We start from the raw sequence: 23366 nt of genomic DNA, 5'->3' as shown, positions 1-23366 counted from the left end.
GCTTTACAACAACAAACCATTCACCAATTCACACAAACATTCATACACCAGTGTGCACAGAAACTGGGGGTGAGGTGGGTTAAGTGCCTTGCCCAAGGACACAATGCCAGCATTCATCTGTGAGAGCTGGAATCGCCAACCTGTGGGCCAGTGGATCTGACCGCTCAACCACTGATGTTGAGAGCAGGATTACAAAATTAGATTGATGTATTACATGTATATTATCACAGACGTTATTCATTATGTATTAATTGTTTGTTTATTTTGAATTACATTACAATAAAATATGGACATTGTTAAGATGGTACACAGCAGGGATGGGCTATGAGAAACAGAAAATATTGTAGAGAGCCAGGCCAAAATGCCTAATTCAAAAAGCAGTAAATTGTTTTGACAAGCTGGTAAGACTGGTAAGAGTACATGTTATGACAAAGCAATGAAAAAGTGAGGTGGCCTCACAAAAATGTCATTAAAAAAACACCTCTAAAATAAAAGCAATGCCGCTTAGTCCATGCATGAGATAAAATTATAATATATGTTTATTTCGTAATTCTAAATTACCCCAGGTCTGGCATATAGGCTACTGCAGAAGTTCAGAACAGAGCAACAATGGCTGGAATAAGACTCTCTAAATGATTTATGAGTTTATAAATGTATCGACATCCTGTATAAGGGCTGGCTCTGTGCACTATCTTTATGACGGCCTAACAGTCAGCAGGTCCACACATCTGGGGGTTATCATCATCATTCACATTAGGTCCACTGTGGCCTTTGTTCCTCGTGGGCGTCGCCGTGTGGGGGGCGTGTGCGTGCTGACGTCACAGCTCGGTCCCCTCTGTCAACGCCAAAATAAAACGAGCCAAAACTTTTCTATCTCGCTGGAAACTGAAAACACATGGCACTCGGGCATCGGGGCTAAGAAGGCGTATGGTTGTCCCCGCCGGGGTGAGAGGCTAGCTGGGACGTGGGGGTGTTGTACGAGCAGCGGGCAGAGGCGGTCGTCTCCCCTCCGCGGAGATCCTTCTCGGTTCTGGGGTCCCTCCGCCGCGGATCGCTCCTTGTAGCCGACTTGCTAGCTAACGTCAACTTGCAAGAAAGTGGAGAAGGCGGCGGCTTAAACGGCAGCTTCTCCGCACACACAGGCATATGCGACGAATACAAGGTAAAAATCACCTCTCCTGTGCATTTTGTCTGTGTAAATACCCGCATAAGCAAACGTGTTGTTTTAATGAACGTGCTTTTTTCACGTAAACGTTCATTCTCGTGCAGTTGGCTCTTGTGGAGGCAGCAGCCCACGTAGCACTCCTCCTCCTGTCTGTCAGTCTATCCACTAACTTTGCTCTTTAAATACTCTTCCTTCCTTTTTCTCTTTAACTCCAGACTGACCAGATGTGGGGAGTTGTGGACATATGATGCGCATTTATCGTGTTGGCTCGTCGTTTCTAACACCTGTACCTGTGTAATAATGTAATAGAGCATTTTGTGCAGAATAAGCGCTATAGGGAGAGGTTACATAAAGCTTTCTCTTTGAACTGTGAGCGCAACTTGCTTCAGAGCAGAGCCTCCATGAGAATGCAGACCTGAATGCTAATCCCACGCATCTCAGGAGCATCTGAAAGGAAACTACTGTAAACTGTGGTCTCCAAAGTCATCTTCTCAGGTGCCTGCAGAGATCAACGTTATTTGCGTCTTGAGAATGTGCTGCTACTGTTGCAATGCGGTACACTGGAGCCGTGTTGGATTTCCAAGGAAAAGGGGAGAAAATTGAACCGCTATTATTTATGTTTGGTCGATATGTCAAAGGGTCATGGTTTGCTGACAGCAGCAGTATAGTCCGGTGGAACAAGGTCAAGCACTGACGGCCGAACACCTCTCCCGTCCGGCCTGTCATCTGCACAGTGTGTGTGTGTGTCTGTGTGTGTGTGTGTGTGTGTGTGTGTGTGTGTGTGTGTGTGTACTGTATACTGTATATGTGTGTGTACTGTACTGTATATGTGTGTGCTTCCTATAGGCCGCCTGCACAGGGCTGCAGGTGAAGAATGCCAATGAATTATTCAGGCACATGCTGCATATGATCAGCGTGGCCCTGGATGTGCAGTGTGCTGGGGACAATAAGAAGCTCTGTCATGTCCTGCTTCTCTTCCTCCTCTACTTTGTGAAAGGGAAGTTGAACTCTGCTTTGGATTAGGAAAATAACAAGTGGATAAGGTAAAGTTATTGGATTTGTTTGTTTGTTGGTCATTGTTCTTGTATTTAATATTAACATCTTTGCATCTAATGTTTTTTTAGTCACTCTGATGTTAAAGAAAGTTTATACTGTGTGTATTGTAGGTTGCCTTTTGAGGACCAGATTATCATATTATTTTCTAATGTTAGTGCACTACATCATAGACAAGTCTTAATACGATCTAGCCTGTTATCTGGTTCAGTGTATAAAGTCCACAAAGCAAAGTGACCTTTGTCATAGAAGTTGACTCGCCTGTCCTGTGCAGCTGGAGTATTGACAGCTGTCTGCTCTCGCTCAAATTTTTTATACATATAAGATGTACGTTTTTACAATGAAAGCGATCTTTATTTTAAAAGTTAATTTGTTTTATACTGTAATTCTGTACTGCAATATTTTCAGGGAAAGCAGTGTCTTGGAAACAGCTGCGTGTTTAATGGTCAGAAACCTGTATTTGTGTCTGCTTCCTCTGTGAAGTATCGCCTCAGCTGCCCCGAGCTAACTTGACAAATGAGAGTCTGGTTTGGTCCATTACATCAGAAGTGCTTTTTCTGCTTGTGCCTTTTATTTCCTGTTGTTCATACACAGTTAGCATGACACTAGGCATCGCCGAGTATAAATAGCCTGATGTAGGCTGCAGTGCACATGCTTTAAGTGTCATGTGCCGCAAGGAGCTGGACGTGGTCTGTGGCTTTGCCCAGAGGAGAGTTTCTCAACACTTGAAATGCTGTGCCTGGTGCAACCTGCAGTACTGTTTGCACAATCCTAATCTGGAATAAATGGCTGTAGATTGCTCTCCGCGTAAGGCCCCATGTTAGGTTTATCTGAACACAGAGCTGTGGTTTGTGCTTTGTGCACAAGTGGCTTTGGCAACAAAGACTACAAGTAATACAGTTTGGCCTCAGCGGTGCTCTCTTTTGTGGGAGTAAATTGGACCAAAGGCATAGTTCCCTTTTTGAGAATGAGGGCGCTATATGAATGACAGGACTTGTATTGCCATGACACAGTTTAATAAAAATCAATTTTCATAACAAATGCAGTTTGCAGTGCCTGGATTTCTTTTGGATGTACAGTGTGTATGTCTCCTCTCTAATCTGTGTTTTTTACACAGGTTAAATCTGTCAGAACAAACTACTGAGGTTGTGGTATGGCACTATTCTACATTGCAGCGTGAATGTGAAAGAGGCTCAGGGATCAGAACACATGGATTTAGGATTTATTATTGAGTTTGTCAATAATCAATTAATCATGATTTATCCAGTTAGTTGTTGCAGTCCTTAATACATGTGATGTTACTTTAGTGTTCATATTTAATTCTGTCAGACATCGATACGACTGTGTTAAAACCTGTGCTTCAGTTTAAACGGAATCTTAATGTTTAAACATAAATGTAATTATCCCTCCAAAAATCAGTAACTACTGCGTCTTGACCTTTGGTTTACCTCACATTAAATGCACAGTCAACAGTAATGAAAAGGTCCATATGGATATTGCCGTCATCTGAGCAGAACATGAAGTGCATCCCCGTCAGTCTAATGAAGTGAATGTGCTCGTCACTGTAGAGTTCAGTTTGGCCTGTGAGTGGCCTCCTCCTCATACAGCCTCATGTGACAGGAGTAATCCCCATGCTCCCAGAGTAAGCCTTTGTTCAGTGCTGACAGGTGCAGACAGGGCTGGCAGGTGAAGGCACTTCCCTCACGGCTGAAGGAGGAAGTCTGTCAATCAAAGAGGCACAGAATGAGAGGAGTCTTACACCAAAGTACAGTACAACAATATCTTCTGAAGAGGTTTTTGCATAATTCCCCTTTACAACACCAGCACTTACTATTGTAATATTCTTCTACGTTTTTCTTGCCCAGGACCAGAATACACTCTTCTGCAATACTATACAGAGATGTGAGTTTGGTCACCGGGTCTCCCAGAGTTCAGATGGGCATAACTGACAGATGGATTAGCCAATCAGAAGCACACACAGTTCATCAGCATTAAAACAAACATGACTGTGTAAGGACCAGACTGATCTCTCTCTGTATGTGGACTTGCCAAAAGATTTTTCAACAGTAAGAATGCAAATTTAGGTTTATTTATTTAATCAAGTGAGTTTGTCTCTTTTAACAAATGACTATCAACATCTGTATTTTTTCTTTTCCATTCTTTATAGTATTTTGAGTATTATTATTTAGGATATTGATAAAGCCCACGGATGAAGAGTTAACCATTTAAAGGGGGGTTGATCAAGTTGTTTAGGAAGTGAAGGCATGTTTGAGGGCCCAGGCACCGGCGGTGGTGTAGAGGCTGTGACTGGCCAACAGTGACAGACAGGAAGATGGAAGGAGGTAGGAAAATGCAGGCTTCCTTGTGGATTTTGCTCTTTAGTTTATGTGATTTTCTTACTTTGTTGCCAAGTATGTATGTCTTTTGATGACTATTTTTTGCTCTATGTTTGTTTGTGAGGAGGAGAGGGATCCTCTAAACATACAGCAGATAGGATTACAGAGTGAGTGCTAACAGTCATCACTGGAGCAGCTCTGTTGACCTCAGTGAGATGGTCGCCTGTGTCAGATGACTGTCTCCTCAGAGCTTGTGACACATCCACAAAATCTCATTGAGTGCAGAGGAATCGGTGACTTCTCATGGTTGTTGAGATGATGAATCTGATACGTGTGGGGTGGAATTTTGTGACGTATTCTAGCACCATGCAACAGTCATTTGTTTGTTGCTCTTTAACTTTATGTATTAACTAGTAATAATGGGTAAGTAATGGCCTGTCAATATAATAGCGTCTAGATGTTTTTTTTTTCCGTGTCTTCAGTACGGCTTTCCCATTTTGTTGGATTAGAATGGATATTGTGAATAGCAATTTCTTTTCTTTTTTTTTTTGACTCTTTAGCCATACTTAAAAACATAATGCCAATTTGGTGGTTTATAGGTTCATTTTCAGCAGCCAACTCCTTTATCCAAACACGTTTGTCCTTCTTTTGTACTGTAGAGCCTTTCAGTGCGACAAGAGCGATACTCTAAAGCCAGTCCATTGTATTTTAAATATATCAGTTATTTAAATCTATGTACTTATTGAAAGCATTTTAGAATGATTTGAGTTCATTTGAGTGACGTCATTACCTATCATTTTGTAAGTAATTCTTCTTTCTGAGCTGGATGCTAAATTGCCTGTTTGAAAGCCCAGCTTTGAAGTGGTGGCAGCTGTCCACAGTCTGACACTGTGGGTCTGGAGTTGAACCCGTTGCTTCAACTTGACAATCCTCTTTTCTTTCCTCGCTCAGCCTTTGTTTTCTTCTCAGGGATTTGGCTGTGTCCTAAACAAGTGGCTGTAATCCCCCCTTTTACTAAACATGCATAATAATGCACTTCTTTCATTCAGCAGCTCAATGCCCTTTGACGTACTGTACTCACACAGCGCCGCATACAGACAGTGACTCTAGGGCTGCACCTTTGGGCTCCTGTCTTACTTTCACTAGGACACTGCTTTTTCACTCGGTCAGTCCCTCAAGATAACACACAGATTTGCAGTAAATCAGTACTGTAAAAACATATTTTAAAAAGCTGTCTTTATCCTAATCCTGTCTTTACAGTGTGCTACTCTCTCTTCACAACCTCCTCTCTCACTTGAGACGTTGCGTTGTAATAACTGTTCCTATTTTTCTCCTCTCTTCCTGCCGCTTGTGCCGCTCGTGCTTTAAGCTGAGTCACCCTCTTGTTGTACACGTGTCCTGGACCGCCCTCCTGTCCTAAACTTTACTGTCATTCACTGCAGACAGCCTTCATCCTGGCCTCTTTTCCTCCTTCCTTTTCTGTCTTTACGTGTCTGTGCCTCCCGGATTCCTCCCGCCTGCTGTTACGGGATGATTGACAGCCATCGATTGAACCTGTCCATGTGTGTCTTCCCTCTCCCTCACCCCCCTCCTGCCCCTCCCCCTCTGATCCGCAGGTGAGTAATGGACACGAGAGAGCTGAAGGTGGTGGTGGGCAGCTTCACGGGGTTCCAGCTCCTCTGCTCGGTGGTCAGCCCACTCCTCTCCGCCGCCATCTCGCCGGGATATGCTCAGCTGCCCTCCCCCAAGCACATCGAGTGGAACTCCCGGTGGGTGATGCACACACTATTAGATTTAGGGCCTGCAAGATTCATATTGCTGGCATGGTGGCCTATTGTAAAGGCTTATTGCAGCATCATCCTGAAGAATGTTGCTGCTATTATTTCCTAATAAACACATACTTTTGTAGCAGTTTGTTAAATTAAATAAGAGTTAAGTTGGTTTAAAGTCATTAGTCTATCTAGATAAACAGTGACTGTTCTCCAGTTAAGCTAATGTCCTAGTCTTCTCCCCCTCCACAGTCGACACAGGTGAGTGCTTTTTGACCTTAAAAACGTTGTTGGCCTAGCAACCTAAATAATTGCTGAAAGCCTTATTAGAGTTAGGCTTGGTAAATTATTGATATTTATGGACTGGAATCTGAAGTGTTTTTTTCTATATGTTTTCTTTTGCTATGCTGTGCTTGCTGTTTCCCCTGCTGTTCAAAATGCATTTATGCATTTAACTGACAACAACAATTGGTCACACCATATTAGTTATACAGACAATTGTCTAAATCCATAAGTTTTCTTAAGCTTTTGAAAGAATGCTAATGCTGCATGCTGAGTTTTCAATTTGCAACCTATAAATGGCTCTTTTGTGCCCATGTTTACCTGCCAGAGGATGTTCTGACACTTGAATAAAGTGTGTTTAATTTCACTTACATCAGCAATAAAAGCTCCCCGCCGTCTTGGCCCTGGAGCAGCCTCAAGCCTCTTTCAAAGCATGACCCTGTTGTTCTGCAATTAACTGCTGCTAAATGCATCATTAAAAAGCCATCACAATACTTCAAGTAGTGTTCATTCAACAGTCGGAGCTGTCAGGGGGATATTTGCTGTCCTTCAAAACTCTATTCAACTTGCTGTAGAACAGAATACCATCAGTTCTAGGCCTTAGACTACATCGAAGTGACAACACTTACCTGGGTGTTCGGACATTTTGTTGCTCCGCGATGGCACAACAGATGATATCTCTGTTAATGTCATAAATAATTATTACAATTATGTAGTAGAATCCCTCCACTTTTGTGTAAGCTGCCCTAAAACAAGCTTGTACACTCAACTGCTAAGATTAGTCTCTGCCATAACATGGCTAAAAGTAAAAAAAATACTGAGCCTAAAAATGTTCTGCAGACTTAACTTTTAAAAAAAGACTTTTGCTGCTTACAGCGTACATTTCCCAAAAATAACAAAATGCACTACAGAAAAAGCTGCTTCCCTTCCCCTCCTGAAAATAAGTGAATCCTCCCGCAGATCTGATGGGACATGCTCTTTGTCCAAAACAAAGCCTTGCAGAGGTGTGACATTCTAATGAGCTCCACAGTTTGGGAGAGTCATCACCTCTGAGATGGAGCCTGAGGCAAACTCAGCCTCATTTTGTGTGAGCGCAGCTGTGATCGCAGCGCCAAACTTCCAGCACAAACTTCCAGGGTCCAAGTTCACAGTTCACTGACCTTAGTTATGAAAGATGTTTTCCTAACTTTACAAATTGGCTTTAGCTGTATTCACATTCTTCTCCGTTCAGATAGCCTTGGTTCAACTTGTCTGTTCATATTTTCATTATACAGGCTATTGAACAGAATATTTAAAACCAAGTCAAAGGCCAGGTGCGGATGGTTCACTCCAAAGTGGGTTAGTGTTGCATAACATCCAGAACTCTTTGTGAATCTTATGCAAGACAAATAGAAAAAGATGTTCACAAGTGAATTGAGTATCTATGCATATTACACGGTCACATCATGTTTAAACGTGCTCCTGATTTAGAAATGTGGATTGTCCAGCTTTAAGTTCATGTGAATGGATTCATTTTGAACAGTATAATCTAAAAGGTGACTCAGTGTTTGTGTGAAGTTTGATAATGAAGCTGTTACCTAGCTACTTCATTGAAAATAGACCTCAAATGGTCTAATTTTGTCAGTTGATCTGCCCTGAGGCCTGAGCATCACATAACATTGCAACTAAAATTGTACAAACTTTTTGTAAGTCTTAATTGGGGCTCTACAGTCAGATTGTTTAATTGGCTGAAATGAGATAGAAGTTCAACTTATTAAAAAAATAATAATTAAAAAATGTAATAAAATAAAAAACACCCAAACCGTTCTGAATCTGTAAAAAGAAAGAAGAGCTAACATTTAACTCTCATATAGTGTACACTTTGAAAAATAAAAAGATATACCAGTATTGACATTTAAGATTAGATTTGATTGTTCATATATAAAACTAAATAAGCTTATAAAGCATATATACTGATTTAAATGCTATGCTTTACACGTCATTCAGTATTAAAAAATCCTAATATATGAGTGGCAAGATGAACTATAGAATATAAACAAATGAGCCATATTTTCTCATTAAAGGAACTGCATGTATGTTTTTTATTTCATAAACTTTACCTAACTGTGTTGCCAAATAAACATGTTTAAATCAAATAATACCTTGTACTGACAACAACTGTAATGCTGATTTATTCTTAAATACAAAAACATTGGACATGATGTTCCATTTATTTGGCATTTTTGTTCTCAAGACGCTTACCCAATCAGAAAGCAGAATGAGCCTCACTTAAGTCTCTCATTTGGGTTGCAGTTTCATTACTGAAATCCAGTTGGTTTAAACCTAAATGCACTCTCTGATCAGAATGGTCACTACCTAAACCCCAACACTTGCAGCCAGTCATTGATCATCACCTTTGCTGTTGTTGTATGTGCAGACCATTTACTGAGACTGAGGAAAACTTGTATGTGTCCTCTGTATGCAGATAAAGGTATTGGCAAACCAGGTTCAGTTATGATTGTAATACCTTTTTTAAGAGCACAGGTTACATCCGGTTCCTTTTAATCACAGAATAGGCTAAATATTCAATTACAGTCCCATTGATTTGAGCTCATGTCACCAGTCAGTCTTTTTACAGTCTGCTCCAGGCATTTTAACCATCTTTCTTTGTAAATAATATAATTCCAACTTTGTTTTTTACCAGCGCCAAGAACGGATCAAAGAACAGCTGCAGTGTTGGCAACATATTTTCCCTGAGCAGAAATATTGACACTGTTTCACACAACTTCCTCCTCCTCCAGCTCAATCCCTACAGCTCGTTCCCTTCATAGACATTTACAGTGCCCTCCATTTATGCAGCATTGGCACTCATATGACTCAAACTGACTGTGCAAATAGTCCCATTTTAAAATTTGGACAAAAACCAATGGCACCATTTTCAATTGGACATGAGCAAAATCTATGGAAATATTCAATTCAGATATATTCTGGGTCATCAAAAAGAGCTCTAAAGGTATATTATGTTGCTTTTAAAAAGGGAGGTATGCCATTTCTTGGAATGTTTCACAATATGGAATTAGTTTTTGTTTTTTTTTGTTTGTTTGGGGGTTTTTTTTTGTTGTTGTCTAAAGTCTAAATCTTTGGCACAAATTAAAAAACTTGCCACTCAAGTAGCAAATACTATATTAATTGTCAAGTCATAACTCTCAGATCAAAACTACAAAACACAACTGTCAGCTACTGAATCAGCTGTACCACTCTCTGCACGTGCTGTAGTCTGGTAAGAGTGTGCAGTGTGTAGGTACTCAAAGTCCATAGACCGAATGGACAAAGGAGAAAACTGAACACATGAAGAAGATTATGAGGATTCATAGACACACAAACAGAAGCACTAGAAACACAATTTAAAAGACTTCTGTAGTGAAAACCTGTGTGAACCAGGTTTTTATTCAGAGACTCAAGTCTGACTGATACTACTAAAAACTGCTGAAAGCACAAATTAGAAAATTGTATTTTTTTTTTGTTCCCTTTTTTGTTCCCTAAATGATTGTGTAATATTGTACACAGTCTCAGCATCAGACACAGCATGTTTCTGGTCCTACACGTCTGTGACCCCCTCACACTACATAACTAAAAGTATGGGAGTGATCTCCAGCCAGTGCCAGGACAATGGTTACACAAGTTCATATAGCTGATGACTGTGTCTGTATTTGAACCACGAAGTGTTCAAACCCACTCTGCATGTTTGTGTGTGTGCGCGTGTGCGTGCATGCGTGCGTGCTTGCGTTCATGTGTGTATGTAAATTAGGTTATAGAAAAATGAAGATAAAATATCCTTTTGAAAAGGGATGACCACTAAGTCTGTAGGTGGTGTAACCCTGTTTCTCTAAGGTGCTTCACAGAATTTGCATTGCATATTGGAAAAATATTTTAAAAATTTGGTTTTGCCAACACAAAATTTGGTCTTTTTATGATAAGGAATGGTATTTAAAACCAAAATGTAGAGAGGTGTCTGAAAAGGATGAGCCCCCTAAAGTAAAATAAAATAATGAACAAAAAATGTTCCTGTGTGTCCAAATGCTGTGCAGGTTTTATGCGCTGAACGATGAACGATACTATCGTGACACTATCTGATGAACACAGTTTACTGATGGTCTGATGTGGCTGATGAGCAGAAAGTTTAAAAAGCCTCCTCCTCACCCCATTTCTTTGGTCGATAATTTTGTACACGTTCATCCAAATAACAGACAAAAGCACGCAAAATGCACCGAATTCAGTTATGTTTTAAATTCCAAATAATACCTTGAAAAACATATACTCCTAAAATCCTCCTGTGATCATGGTCACCTTCTCACAGATCTGACCTGTAATATGCTTATCTCTATGAATGCAACTAACCAGTTTAAAGGGACAGTCCAGAATTTTGGACATAGGACCTCATTTCCTAGTGAGACAGAGTGTTGGAGATGTGTGGAGACAGTTTTTAAAATATTCCATCCAGTCCTCGTATTTGCAGACGTCGCTGGTGCTAGGCTAGCGCATGTCAAAAAATGTAAAAATAGTCTTACCCACTCCACAAAACCCGAGGCAAATCTGTTATTGATGTAAATGTCTGTGTTGACAGAATAATGTTTGAAATAACACTAACCTTGCGTCACATGAATCGTCGCATGTTGAGGGACTATTTTCTCAGCAGCAGCACATATCAGGTGATATCGGTCCACCGATGTAAAGCTTTCTATCAGGAAGTACAACTCGCTGCTGCTGCTCAGACATAAATCCTTCAAATGCAAGGTTAGGAAAAATTTCCTTTAATGCTTTACTGTGGGGCATTCCAGGCAAAGCAGTAAAATTAACGTAAACAAGGAGGTAGCAGACCCTCCACCAGAAAAGTTTTTAAGAGTTGAACACTTTCAAAATCACATGCGTTTATCTTGCTCCAGCTCAGGAGAGTGGTTCCAGACAGTGGCTTGAATTTTCAGAAATCATATCTAGAGAATTGCAGAAGTTGCTTGGGTTTTTGGGTCAAAAAGTCACCAAAACTTTTGCACAGAGTTACTTATTGATTTTTATCGGGGCATCCAACGTGAAAGAGGAGCAGTGTGACCGAGGTGCAGTAGTGGTTATGTAGTGTTGGACTCCAGTGACAGGAGGCAGTTGTGACTGTGTGACACCTCTGATAAGAATATGTGCAGTGGTCACTTGATAAAGCGCTCCAAAGGTCAGGGGTGACGCTGCACTGGAGAAGATAAAGAACGCTCACTCTCACGTGGATGGAGCAGAGAATACAGACATCAGGATAGACACCGTAGACAGTAGACCTGATGTTCTATATATCTATGTTCGAGTTTAGTCCAGAAAACCTTAAAGAAATAAAAATGCAACATGGAAAAAAATAAACCCACCAAACTATATCTCGCAATTTGCTGATTAATGATGAAAAATTGCATCAGGACGTGTTCAAAGTCCAGACTTCACATCGCCAACAACTTCTTTTGTCTCAAGCTTTTGTTGATAGTCATTTAGAAATATCTTACAAATTTTGACTTTATATATGTAATAACATGTGTCCTCATTCATTACATTTTTTTCCAAAATTGTGTTGCCTCACTGAGACATGGAGAAATAAAATATCTTGGGTCACTTTTTTTTTTTTACAATCCCTTGAAATAGACCCTCTAACCTGAGAATTAGGACGATTTACATCAAGAACATACTGTGCCCTGTGCCAGTACGTGTGCGGAGTGTAAACCTTTTGTGCAAAACAACTTATTTATATTTTTTTTGCAAAACAACGTATTCATATTTTTCTCCTCTCTTGTTGTCTTCTAGGATGGTGTCCACTGTCCACGCCCTGATTGTAGGCTTCTTTTGTTTATACATCCTGTGGTTCGACGATGCAGTCAACGCTAACCCCGTCTGGTACGCAAAACTCTACAGCTTTACAGTGGTATTCTCTAGAGATTTTGTCTGGTCTGCTACACAATTAAATCCAGTATACTGTCCATACGCATACACACTGCTACTATTCTTAATATATTTTGGTTTTCTTACTGTTGGTAAACGTGGGAGTGAGTGGTGGTGTGCTCTGACTTGCTATGTGCTGGCAATTAGGCAGGGTATAAGCAGCCTCACAATCAAAACAGATGGGACAGGCTCCAACCACCCACAATCTGTAAGGGGGAGGAAGGCAGAGGAATCAATGAATTTGCCTCTCTATATGCTGCAACAGTGAAGCACAATAGTACACTTACAAATACTATACAGATACTCACTAAGTATCTGATATTAAACTCTTACCATATAAATAATAGTGAGGCTGTAGATGATTTTTAAAATTCTTGGTTGACTAAAGACATGTCCTGCTGATGATCGATTAGTCGGCAAAAAGGGGGCATGGCAAAAAGCTCTCAAAATGATTACATATCTTTATGTATCTGACCCAGACTGCACTCACAAGTCTACACCTGCACAGGGGTTCATGCAAAAACAACTATTTTTATGTACTAGGAAACAGTGTATTTATATAAAGATGCATTAAACCTCTCCTTTCTGCTGCTGTCCCACATAAATTCTTAACATCTAAATAAAGGGATTAGTCGACTAATACAAATTTTGGTTGAGTAAGACGTCATGAGCCGATTATTCGACTAAACAATTACACCTACAGCCCTAAATAACAGATATAGCCTCATAATTTCTTTGCTGTGTTTAAGATTGTGTGCTTATTTAAATATAGAACAAGGTCAGCAAAATTCTTTAAGTAAATGAGATGTCATGAGAAGAGAAATGTCTCCCTACAACATTCTGTTTTGTGTGTAAAAAAAAAAAAAATTAAAAGGGAATATATAAGAAGGCAAAGACATGTTCTGTGATGGTACAGCGCGAGGCAGTGAGGATGGATGGGTCCTCGGGGAGTAGTACATTCACTAGATTTAGACTGTGATTATTGTCTTACTGTCTACAGCCCATCTCCTCTGCTGACACTGGAATTTCTCACCAAATCCATTCAAACAGACGGATCTCGCCTTATTTCTAATGTAATTCGTCCAAACGTCGCGTCGCCTGTCTTCGCCGCCTAAAATCCCAGAATCCACCTCAACAGGATTTCTTTTCATAAGTGCCCCCCTCTTGTGCGTAACAGCCCCCCCGTTTGGTGAAACCTCATGCGACCCCTTCGTCTGGCTCGGGAGCGTGCGGTGGAATCAATGCAGCGCACCTCCCTCAGCGGTATTGTGCGGCTCCAGGCTCCGCAGCTGAAGAGGAGGTGGGGGATGGGGGAGGCACATTCAAGATGCTCTGCCTGCGTATGTATGTGTGACCAGTCTGCAAGTGCGGCTGTGTTCTGAGGATCTACAGCAGTCTGTGCGCTGCCGGCCTGCTTCAAATAAATAAAGCTAAAGAATATTGTGATTATGTTCATGAGCTGCAGTGTAAATGGGCATTTTAAATTATGGAGTTAAACATGAATCTACAAAATGTCCTATTATTTTGGTATGACGTTTCCGTGACCACCGATGTATCACCCTTTAATCTGAAACCAAAGGTGCACTATGTTTTTGGTAAAGGTCCACCACCCACTTGTCTCAATGGAGATGTAATTGCTTTGCCTGGAATAATCCACAGTATGGCATTAGACTTGTCTCTCCATAGAGAAACAAAATGAATAACAGCACGGCCATTTCATTGCAGAGAAAAATGGTTCCTACAGGCCCATCCATGTGCTTGTGGATCCTGCAAAGAATATATGAAACAAAATCTTGGAGTTACTGTAATACTTGCTACTATTTTTAACATTTGATGTGTTACAGTGTGTGAAAATAATTAATTCCACCTCAAAGACTGTAGTTACCACATAATACAAGGAAAAAAATGGCTTATGAAAAGTCTAAAATCTTAACATCACGACTTTTCTGGTACGATTTTAGAACGGGAACAGTCAGACTGAACTTATAAGTCTGCCTGAATCATGGAGGTTTAACAGGATCTTTGTACAAATGGACAGGACACCCTATGGGCTCTACGTCCCCCTCCAGAGTCCAGGTGTTCTCTGAGCTCATTCACTTTTCCTGGTCTTTTATCTCTGCTCTTTCCCTGTGCTCCCCCAAGGACCAGTGGAACAATCTCCCTTTGAGACTCTCTGCTCTAGCGGTCAATTCTCTTCGCCATCCTATTTCTCAACCTCACCGGTAAAACGTCCACCTTGTTGCAACAGCAAAGCCCTAATACCCCATCAGTCTGACTGCATTAGGGCTTCGTTAAGAGGTGTCACGCTGCCTGCTTTGTTCACAGCACTTAGCTCTGCAGAGGCCGTGGACACTGCTGTTAGGCTCCGGCATTGTGGATAGGTTTTCGAGCGCAGAGGTTGCTTTGGCTTCCGGCTCAGTGGTCATAATCCAGGCAGACGGGCATGGCCACTCACCGCTGTCTTGGGTGCACTTGATTGGCTTATCTGGACCTTAACGTGAACACACAGAAGGAAAGTGAAGGGGCTTCAGGGTCATCTGAGGAGAGAGGAAGGGCAGTACTGAGTTCATTCCATTTTAGTCCCAGATTTTCATTCCATGGCCTCAGAATTGGAGCGGTTTCAAAATGTCTTTGTCCGTCCAGCTACTGACCCAATAAACTCCCCCATAGCCTTGTGTTTATATGTTTAATTCACACATTTAATAGCACACAGACTTGCTGTCAATATTTTTAAAGGGGCCCATTAACTGAAAAAAAGTTTAATGTTGCGTAAAAATTATTTGTGATCAATGCATTATATATATTCTGTTATTATTATTGTTATTAGTTGTTTTGTTTATAAGGGACAGGCAATATTGACATAATTTTGTGTTTCAATATTCTTGCAGCCTTTTTACATTATTTCTTAAAGGTACGTTGTGCAATTTTTCTGGTGGAGGGTCTGTCACTTGCTTGTCTCTATGGAAATATTATTGGTTTGTCTTAAAATATTCCATGGTATGACATTAAACACATCTGTCAAGCATTTATTCATTATGGATGTTTCTATTGCTCAAAAATACAATAATTCTCTATGTGAATAGGGTTGCCTCTCCACAGACCTGACCTGTAATGACTATAGTAGACTTTAGTTATCGCCCTTGAAATTGAAAGGTTTAACCTGTACTCTGAAACATTCTAGATAGAGCAATAACATTTCCATGAAGACAAGCAGGTGATGGACTGTCCACCAGAAAAGTTTCATTTAAAGCGATATTTGCAATATTATCTTATTTGACGATATCTCCCACTTCTAAATGGAGTCTTCTGCAGTGCACTGAACACTGTCTCACATCCAGTGTCTCTACCATAGACTCTGTTCGACCTCTGTGTAAAAAGAGCCTTTATATTTCATCCGTGGCCAACTTCCTGTCAGTTAGGCTTCTATTGAGAGAAACTGTTATCGTTCCTCTACATTAAACTCAAGCTGGGGCCCTCTAATTGGATTATTGGGAAGGCTCTGCCAGCAGCCTCCAGACTTTAGGACTATCACTCCATCACCGGGCTATCCGAGCTGGGATTTGCTCCCTGCTTTTCTTTAAGTACAAGGTAAACTGATCCCTCAGATCGGTTAACAGAGTGCGTTGGGAGGCCAGAGCGCACATCTTATATAATAAATTCATATATTTTTCATTTTTTGTTATCATTATATTTAGCACCTTTTCTTGCATAAAATTTGTATCGTCTGTGGGCTGCACGTGTAACAGCCAACTAGAACTATATAGTGTTGTTTCACATGAACACGGTTGGTTTGTTACATAAAATACAATAAACTAAAATAGACACATGCGATGTAATGATGGCATGTTTTATTTTGCTTCCTTTGCACAGGTTTCAGTTCCTGTATGTCTGTCTTCCTCTCCAAAGCTCAAACAAATATGAATCATGGATGAAAAATCTGTAGAGATTCTGCACACTGTTATTCTAAGTTGTACTAAAGAAAATACCAAGCCTTTGGTTCAAACTTCAAAGTAGTATTAAACAAACATTATAGAGGACATTTGAAGCTGCATTCTTCTCTTACCATTTGGTCATTTGCTCCTCTGATGTCTTCTGATATTCAAAAGCAGATTGTTGTTGATTGTATTGACTGTTTATAGACAAAGCCAGTGGAATGTTTCTTTATTTGTATGTTCACACGCATGTAATGGGACAAAACATGATTTCTCTTGTTTTATAGAACATTCTTTCAGTATTACAGCCTTCACATTAGTACAAGAAAATAAAACATGGAAAGTCTCATGATTTGATCCATTTGAATATAACAAGCAAATTATTCAAACTAATTGGGTGAAGACATATTTTCAAAGGTCTTATTTTCATTGCAAATGGGTAGGATGTTTTTATAGAGAGAATGAAGCTTTTTTTTGTTATGCTAATATTGTCAAAGGGAGGTAGGGGGACAATGCAAACCTGTTTACAGCAAGGTGTGTGTGTCAAGTTTGTTTATACAGTAAGGAGCATGCGGGCTTCTGTTGCATAAAACGCCCAACCAGCCGATCGCCATATGACCCTCGCCACTGATACAGGGATCAGGTGTCAGGTGTCTACAGAGGCACAGGCCCGGGCTGCTATTTCCAACACAACAGCCAGAGCAGGTGCATCAGCAGTTAGAGCAGGTCTTTAAACTAGTCTTACCAGAGGGTCAAGACATACGGACATTTGAGCCCTGGGTGATGGGGCAATTGATTTTCCCTCCCAAATCTATCTCTAACATATAGGGGTGGATACTTTTTTGGGTACCAGCACTTGAGCAATACCTGTTTTTTTGTACTCACACCTGAACAACAGTTTATTTTTGGTACCTAATGCTGCATGAATTATTATGTAATATAACAGAGCTTCAAGTAAATAACCATTAGACATCAAAAGTGAAAAAAGAGAAGAGAGAGAACAAAACTCGGGGGGAAAAAGTGTCCTACTGGTGTATGGTACCCAGCCTTACTAACATACTCATCATACATTAATTTAGTTGTGAGTGAATTTGTTTAACACTAGAGATTTGATATTCTAGTTTCAAGATTTTAGCCTGTCAGACTTCACATTCCAGTTATTAAAAAAACTACATTTATTCTTATGGCACATTATTATAATTTCATCACCTTTTATAAGTATTTATATTATTCTGTTACATTTCTAAGAATATAGCCAATTGTGTCAAATACAAACTAGTTTTTTTTTGTTAGTATTTATCACCATTGTTGTTAAGGTACATTAGTTGAGAAGTGGATTATAATAGTTTTCGAGCAGCTCATCACCATTAAATAACCATTAAAAATCCACCTTCATTAACCTTTCAGTGTAATCCATGAGAAACATTTTCCGTCATTGGCCACTGTTTAGTTACATTATGAGACGATGAGTTTGATGAATTCATTATAACCCACAGCTCTGTGCTTCCTCCACAGGGGTGACCCCAGCCTTGTCAAGTTAAATGTAGCCATAACATGTGGCTACCTTCTCTATGGTAAGCCCTTGCTCTCATCATTAGTAGCAGTGTGGATGTTTTGTGCAGGGAGAGTGTGTGTTTTAAACTAACTAGTGCAACTGCCCCTTTGTACACTGACTTATAAACTTGTCCTGCTGTACACTGCAGGATAATACTCCCCCATACACCATGTTACAAACTGCCCCTCTGTACACTGCATCACAAACTGCCCCTCCGCACACTATTAGAAACTCCCCCTTTTGTACACTGTGTCACGTATTCTCCCTCTGTACACTGTTACAAACTTCTCCCTCTGTACACTGTTACAAACTGCCCCCTCTGTGCACCGTGTTACAAACTGCCCCCTCTGTGCGCTGTGTTACGAAACTGCCCCCTCTGTGCGCTGTGTTACAAACTGCCCCCTCTGTGCACTGTGTTACAAACTGCCCCCTCTGTGCACCGCATCAGTGTCCCTCTATGTGCTGTGTTACAAACGGTTCCCTGTTACAAACTGTTTTGTTGTTTAGTCTGCCCTCACCGACCTCTGCTCCACTTTCAGACCTTGTGCTGCTTGCATGTAACTGGAGCACTATGGGAGACAGCTTCTTCGTCTGCCACCACTTGGCGGCGCTCTATGCATATGGATATGTGCTGGTAAGGCTTCTTTAATGTAGGAAATCTATTTTTTCAGCAGTGTAGACCTGTTGGATACGGGTATTGTGTATATATAGAATAGAAAGCCTTTATTGTCATTATACAATAGTATAATGAATTTCATAGATGTATATATAGTATAGATAGCATAGATATATAGTTTAGCTAAAGCTTTAAACCAATCATCAGAGTCTGGAAATGCAAAGTGAGATAACTGTCGACCTTTTTGAGTGATGGAGAAATGGTGAGACATAGGATTACATACACTAGTATCCGACCTATCCAATAACCCAAAGGTTGTTTGTGTTCCAGACCCGCGGTGTGCTTCCATACTTTGCCAACTTCCGTCTGATATCAGAGCTTTCCACCCCATTTGTAAACCAAAGGTATGTTCATTGCACATGTTGGACTTTCCATTTTTTTCCATTTTGTAGAAGTTTGTGTTGATGTGGCTTGTTGTCTGGTGCAGGTGGTTCTTCGAGGCGTTAAAATACCCGCGCTCAAATCGTATGGTGGTACTAAACGGATTGGCCATGGCTGTGGTTTTCTTCTTGGTGCGTATAGCGGTCATGCCTTCATACTGGGCCAGTGTCTTTGCCACCTTCGGCACTCCGGAGTTTGAGAGGCTGGGTTTTGGTGCCCAGGTGGCATGGATCACCTCCTGTATCGCCCTGGACATCCTGAACACCATCTGGATGTACAAAATCACACGAGGAGCTTACAAAGTGCTGATGGGCACAAGAGGGAGGAAGGGGAAGGACGCAGCCGAGTGTTCAGATAAAAAAGACCACGTCAATAATCACACAGACTGAGTCTCCACAGAGCAAATGTGATGTTGAGCAGAACTCAATAAACGTCCTTCAGTCTTCTGAAAGTAAGTGGTGTAGTGGGCTGGGACTCCTCAGGGTGCTCCCCAACAGGAGGCGATTCTTCACTCCCTCTGGCACCAGCCGTGGAGGTCTCAGAGCTCCAACGGTTCCACCAAGCTCTATGGTACACTGTCACATGATGTACAGTATATGGAATTAGAAATCAGGCTTTGTTGCAAGTAGCTTCTTCAACATTGTTCATAGTCAGAATCCTACAATACAACTCAGGTGTTTTGCCAAAATCAAAGCAGCTGCTAATAAGACTGAATCATCAGAATCATATCAGATTGTTTTCGCTGGCATTGATTTTTCACAAAATCAAGTATACTTTGGTGTCTGCGATGTAAGTCCCAAATCTGTTTAGGAAAAAAGAACTGCACATAAGGTTCACTGGTTTAACTTAAGTTTAGTTTACTGGTATACCAGTACTGTCTGTTCATAGACATTTGTATCCATAACCAAAGCTGAAAAAGTGTCAAACAAAAATGTAGTTGTGCAAAAGTATAAACGATGCAAAACATTTCTGCACTACTGTGCTGGCAGGGCACTATTCATTACATTCAGTGTATATTATATATATTATTATTGTGGCCTTGCATCTCAAGTAAAGCCTGCCAAAGCTGCAGCAATATGTAAACATGTCCCTGTTCAAACCACTATGGTTTGTTGAAGGGATCTACAGATGTACTGTACCGCTTGGTGGAAACCGATTATATTTGAAGATAAGAGCTTAAAGCACACTTTTTCTGGCTATGTCCATCTCTCTCTCCCACATCAGTCCTGTCCACCATAAACTTCAGCCAAAGTCCAATCCTCTGAAGTGCCTGCGGACGACAGGAAAGCAATAATGCCCCCAGCGCCGCTCCTCTCTGTCTGCCCAGCCAACACCTGTCGGTGCACAGCCCTGCGCAGTCTGGATCTATAGTGATCTTTAGTGATCTTTAGGGCTCCTGTCTCTACACACCTGACACGTGGCTAACTGTAGACAGAACAACACCACAATGCCTCACCTGCTGGTGCCTCCTCCCTCAACAGAATGGCGCTGCCTCGATCACCAGCCCTCTGGACTCTTTGTAAAACTGTACATCTTTTTATGAGCAGACTATATGCATGTCAACGGAGAAGCATGACACTGTCATATTAACCCATCGGACCATGTTGCCTTTTCAGTATTCTTCATTTGCTACGCTCCTCATAACATGTTTTGGTTATTTGTGATACAGCCTCAAAATTGACACACATGCGCTCATGTCTCATTTCAGTCGCATTTTGCCTTGAATTTGTCTTGTGTTCTACCTCTCTCATTGACAAAGACTCACTTAGTGGTTCGTAGTATCATGGTGGTTCAGAAGGTTTACCAGTTCAACATCTCCACAGTTGATTCCAGCAAATGCAGAGAAAAAGTGCTACCACTTAAAGCACAAAGCTCCCTCGTACCCCCATCTGTGCCCCTCCTGTTGCGCCAAATCTCACTGAAATGAAAAAGGATTCCTTCACAGTATGGGGGGGAAAGTTTGGAATATGATTTCCAGTTCTGCTAAAGTTTAAAAAAGAAATGGGGCTGAAAATGTTTCCAAAATATTCTCCCTAAACCCCATGACACTTGGGATTTAAGTGCAATTGTCACAACAAGTCCCACTGTGCGAGTGGAATTGAGTGCTGTTGCCCTTAAACAGTCAGGTGGCTTGAGGAAGAAGGAAAAAGTAAATACAAAGTGCAACAAAACATCAACTTGGTTTCAATGTTGAAAACTGGTTTTATTATTCAGTACAACTGTAGCAGGCTCTACTTTAATGTGTTGCTGGCAAATTCTATTTATGCAATACCTGGATACAGGTCAGGTGCATTTTCATAATTTTGTTCATCTTGGCTCAGCCTAATGCACTATTTTAACAGTATATTTAATCTCAGCTTTGAGACCTGGACTGTTGCCCATATTTGGCTTTGAATGTGTAAAGTTAAAGATTACCGAGCTCATATACATCACATTATACATTATACATTCAGCTTTTAGAATGTAGATTTACGCCATGATTGTACGTTGCATTGTACCTCTTAAATTCCTATAGGAGCCCTGCAAATGTTTCTCTGCACTTGTTGGCTGTACAAACCAACTATGGTGCTGCAAACCATCTGGATAAAGCTCATTGTAGCCCATTATAATGTGTACAAATGTAAATCATCTATAGAGCATGGAATGCTATATTTTTGTGGCACCTTAGTGAATAGTAATGGCAGTAATCTCCTGCCACAAAGCCTTTTCAGACACTGTATGCATGTTCTTCTCTTCATTCCCTGCATGCTGGACTATACCGTACCTTTCTGCATGTGGATCATTTGCACCAGTCTGTATTTTGTAGACAACAATCGCTACACTTTTCCCAGACAGATTTCAAACCAATTCTTCAATCGTTTCTACAACGCTTGCATGTTTACTCTTTATGCTGCAGCCTGTCCTGATCTGAGAATGTGGACGTTCACTGTGTTCACCCTAAAGCACACTCCCCACGGAGCAATACAATAGTGTGAGCTCTCCGTTAATTCTGTCTGACACCACAGAGGGGCGCTGCAGGACCTGTGCCTTCTACAAACGCTGGCTGTGAATGATGCAGTTGAGTCAAAATTGCATGAACTTTATATGTTTCTCCTGTCTTCAAGTCTGATTTTTTTTGTTCCACTGGAGCACTATGGGTAACTGTAGTATTGATATATGTTCAAAATCATAATTCTACAATACAGAAAGTGCAAGTGAGCTTGTGGTCTTGCAAGATTTTCCCACTTGTAAAAGTTCTTCCCATTTTATAGCAACATCTTGAATCTCTGTGGGATGTCGTGTTTATCTTGTTCAGTAGTGCCCCAGTGGAAAATCCCCATAATATGCATTTTAAATGTGTATACAATTTTTCTAATCTGCCTGCACAATGACTAATCCGGCCAAGTATTATTCGAATCCAAAGCCGAAGACTGGACTATTTGTGAATGTGTTTAACCTTTACGTGGCATTACCGCATCCGAAATCCTAATCTATTTTTGCAATCTGTAGATATTTACACACGGGGAGGCTCACATCTCACTTCTATCTCCGTGGCCTCCTCTTTTCCAAACTGTGAATAGTTGTAGAATCAAACTGGATGCTGCTGGCGACTGTGGCTCCCGTGCACAACACTAGCATCATAATAATTCTATTGCGACCAGGACTTCTGGTACTGCAGGGTTTTTTACTCTTATGTATTTCAACCTCTATATTCGAATTGAGCAAATAAACAAAAGTATATGCTTGAATGAGAAGGCTGCTGCTATTAAAGGCCGTCTTGTGTTCTAGTGTACGGAGAACACTATGAGAAAGACTTTGATGATTATATGAAATACGGTACGTCCACGTTTGAACAATTACAGCTGGTATTATGTATTGCTGTAAATCTGTATATCTAATTTTGGTTTCTCAGTGTAAACAACATTCACTTTCTGTAATAATATTGTAATCGTAACTGTTTGATTGCAACGGTTATGCTAATCAAATGAACTGTCTTATGTTCCTATTATTTTATTTTTGACTTTTAAAGCAATGCAATTTTTGATTATTTTGATCCATACTTTTCTTGGGGAATTTTAATGTGAAACAGGCTACACTACTTCCAGACCCACACAACGGGCCGGAGTGAAATTTACGATGACCACTACTAATGATGGTAGACGTGTAGTGCTGAAAACTGAGACTTACTTGAAAGTTTTGATCTTCAATAAAGTTGAAGATAATCGACATGTTTGATAATGTGTTCTGTTTTTTTACTTCGATTGCCTATAACTAAGGGTGTAACGATATCA

At 40.7% G+C, this 23366-nt stretch overlaps 1 protein-coding gene across 4 annotated transcripts; it reads left to right on the top strand.

Annotated features, from left to right (window-relative positions):
- The first annotated feature begins 839 nt into the window (after nucleotides 1-839).
- On the top strand, nucleotides 840-23301 carry tlcd4b (TLC domain containing 4b). 4 transcript variants are annotated; one of them, XM_055152762.1, is made up of 8 exons: nucleotides 840-1162; nucleotides 2012-2208; nucleotides 6171-6323; nucleotides 12417-12506; nucleotides 17999-18057; nucleotides 18578-18672; nucleotides 18985-19058; nucleotides 19142-23301. In XM_055152762.1, exons 3-8 carry the CDS (start codon nucleotides 6178-6180, stop codon nucleotides 19482-19484), a joined length of 807 nt encoding a protein of 268 aa, XP_055008737.1. In that variant the 5' UTR covers nucleotides 840-1162; nucleotides 2012-2208; nucleotides 6171-6177; the 3' UTR covers nucleotides 19485-23301. The 4 variants fall into 4 exon arrangements, with proteins under 4 accessions (XP_055008737.1, XP_020793856.1, XP_055008738.1 ...); XM_055152763.1 differs by lacking the exon at nucleotides 840-1162 and adding an exon at nucleotides 1584-1660; XM_020938205.2 differs by lacking the exons at nucleotides 840-1162; nucleotides 2012-2208 and adding exons at nucleotides 2270-3983; nucleotides 4084-4284.
- The last annotated feature ends 65 nt before the right edge of the window (nucleotides 23302-23366 follow it).

This window comes from Boleophthalmus pectinirostris, unplaced genomic scaffold, assembly GCF_026225935.1.
Source record: "Boleophthalmus pectinirostris isolate CB_2022bp ecotype Guang Dong unplaced genomic scaffold, ASM2622593v1 HiC_scaffold_17, whole genome shotgun sequence".
Taxonomy (NCBI): Eukaryota; Metazoa; Chordata; class Actinopteri; order Gobiiformes; family Gobiidae; genus Boleophthalmus; species Boleophthalmus pectinirostris.
The sequence above is the reverse complement of the archived record's forward strand: the minus strand, read 5'-3'. Positions and strand labels throughout refer to the sequence as shown.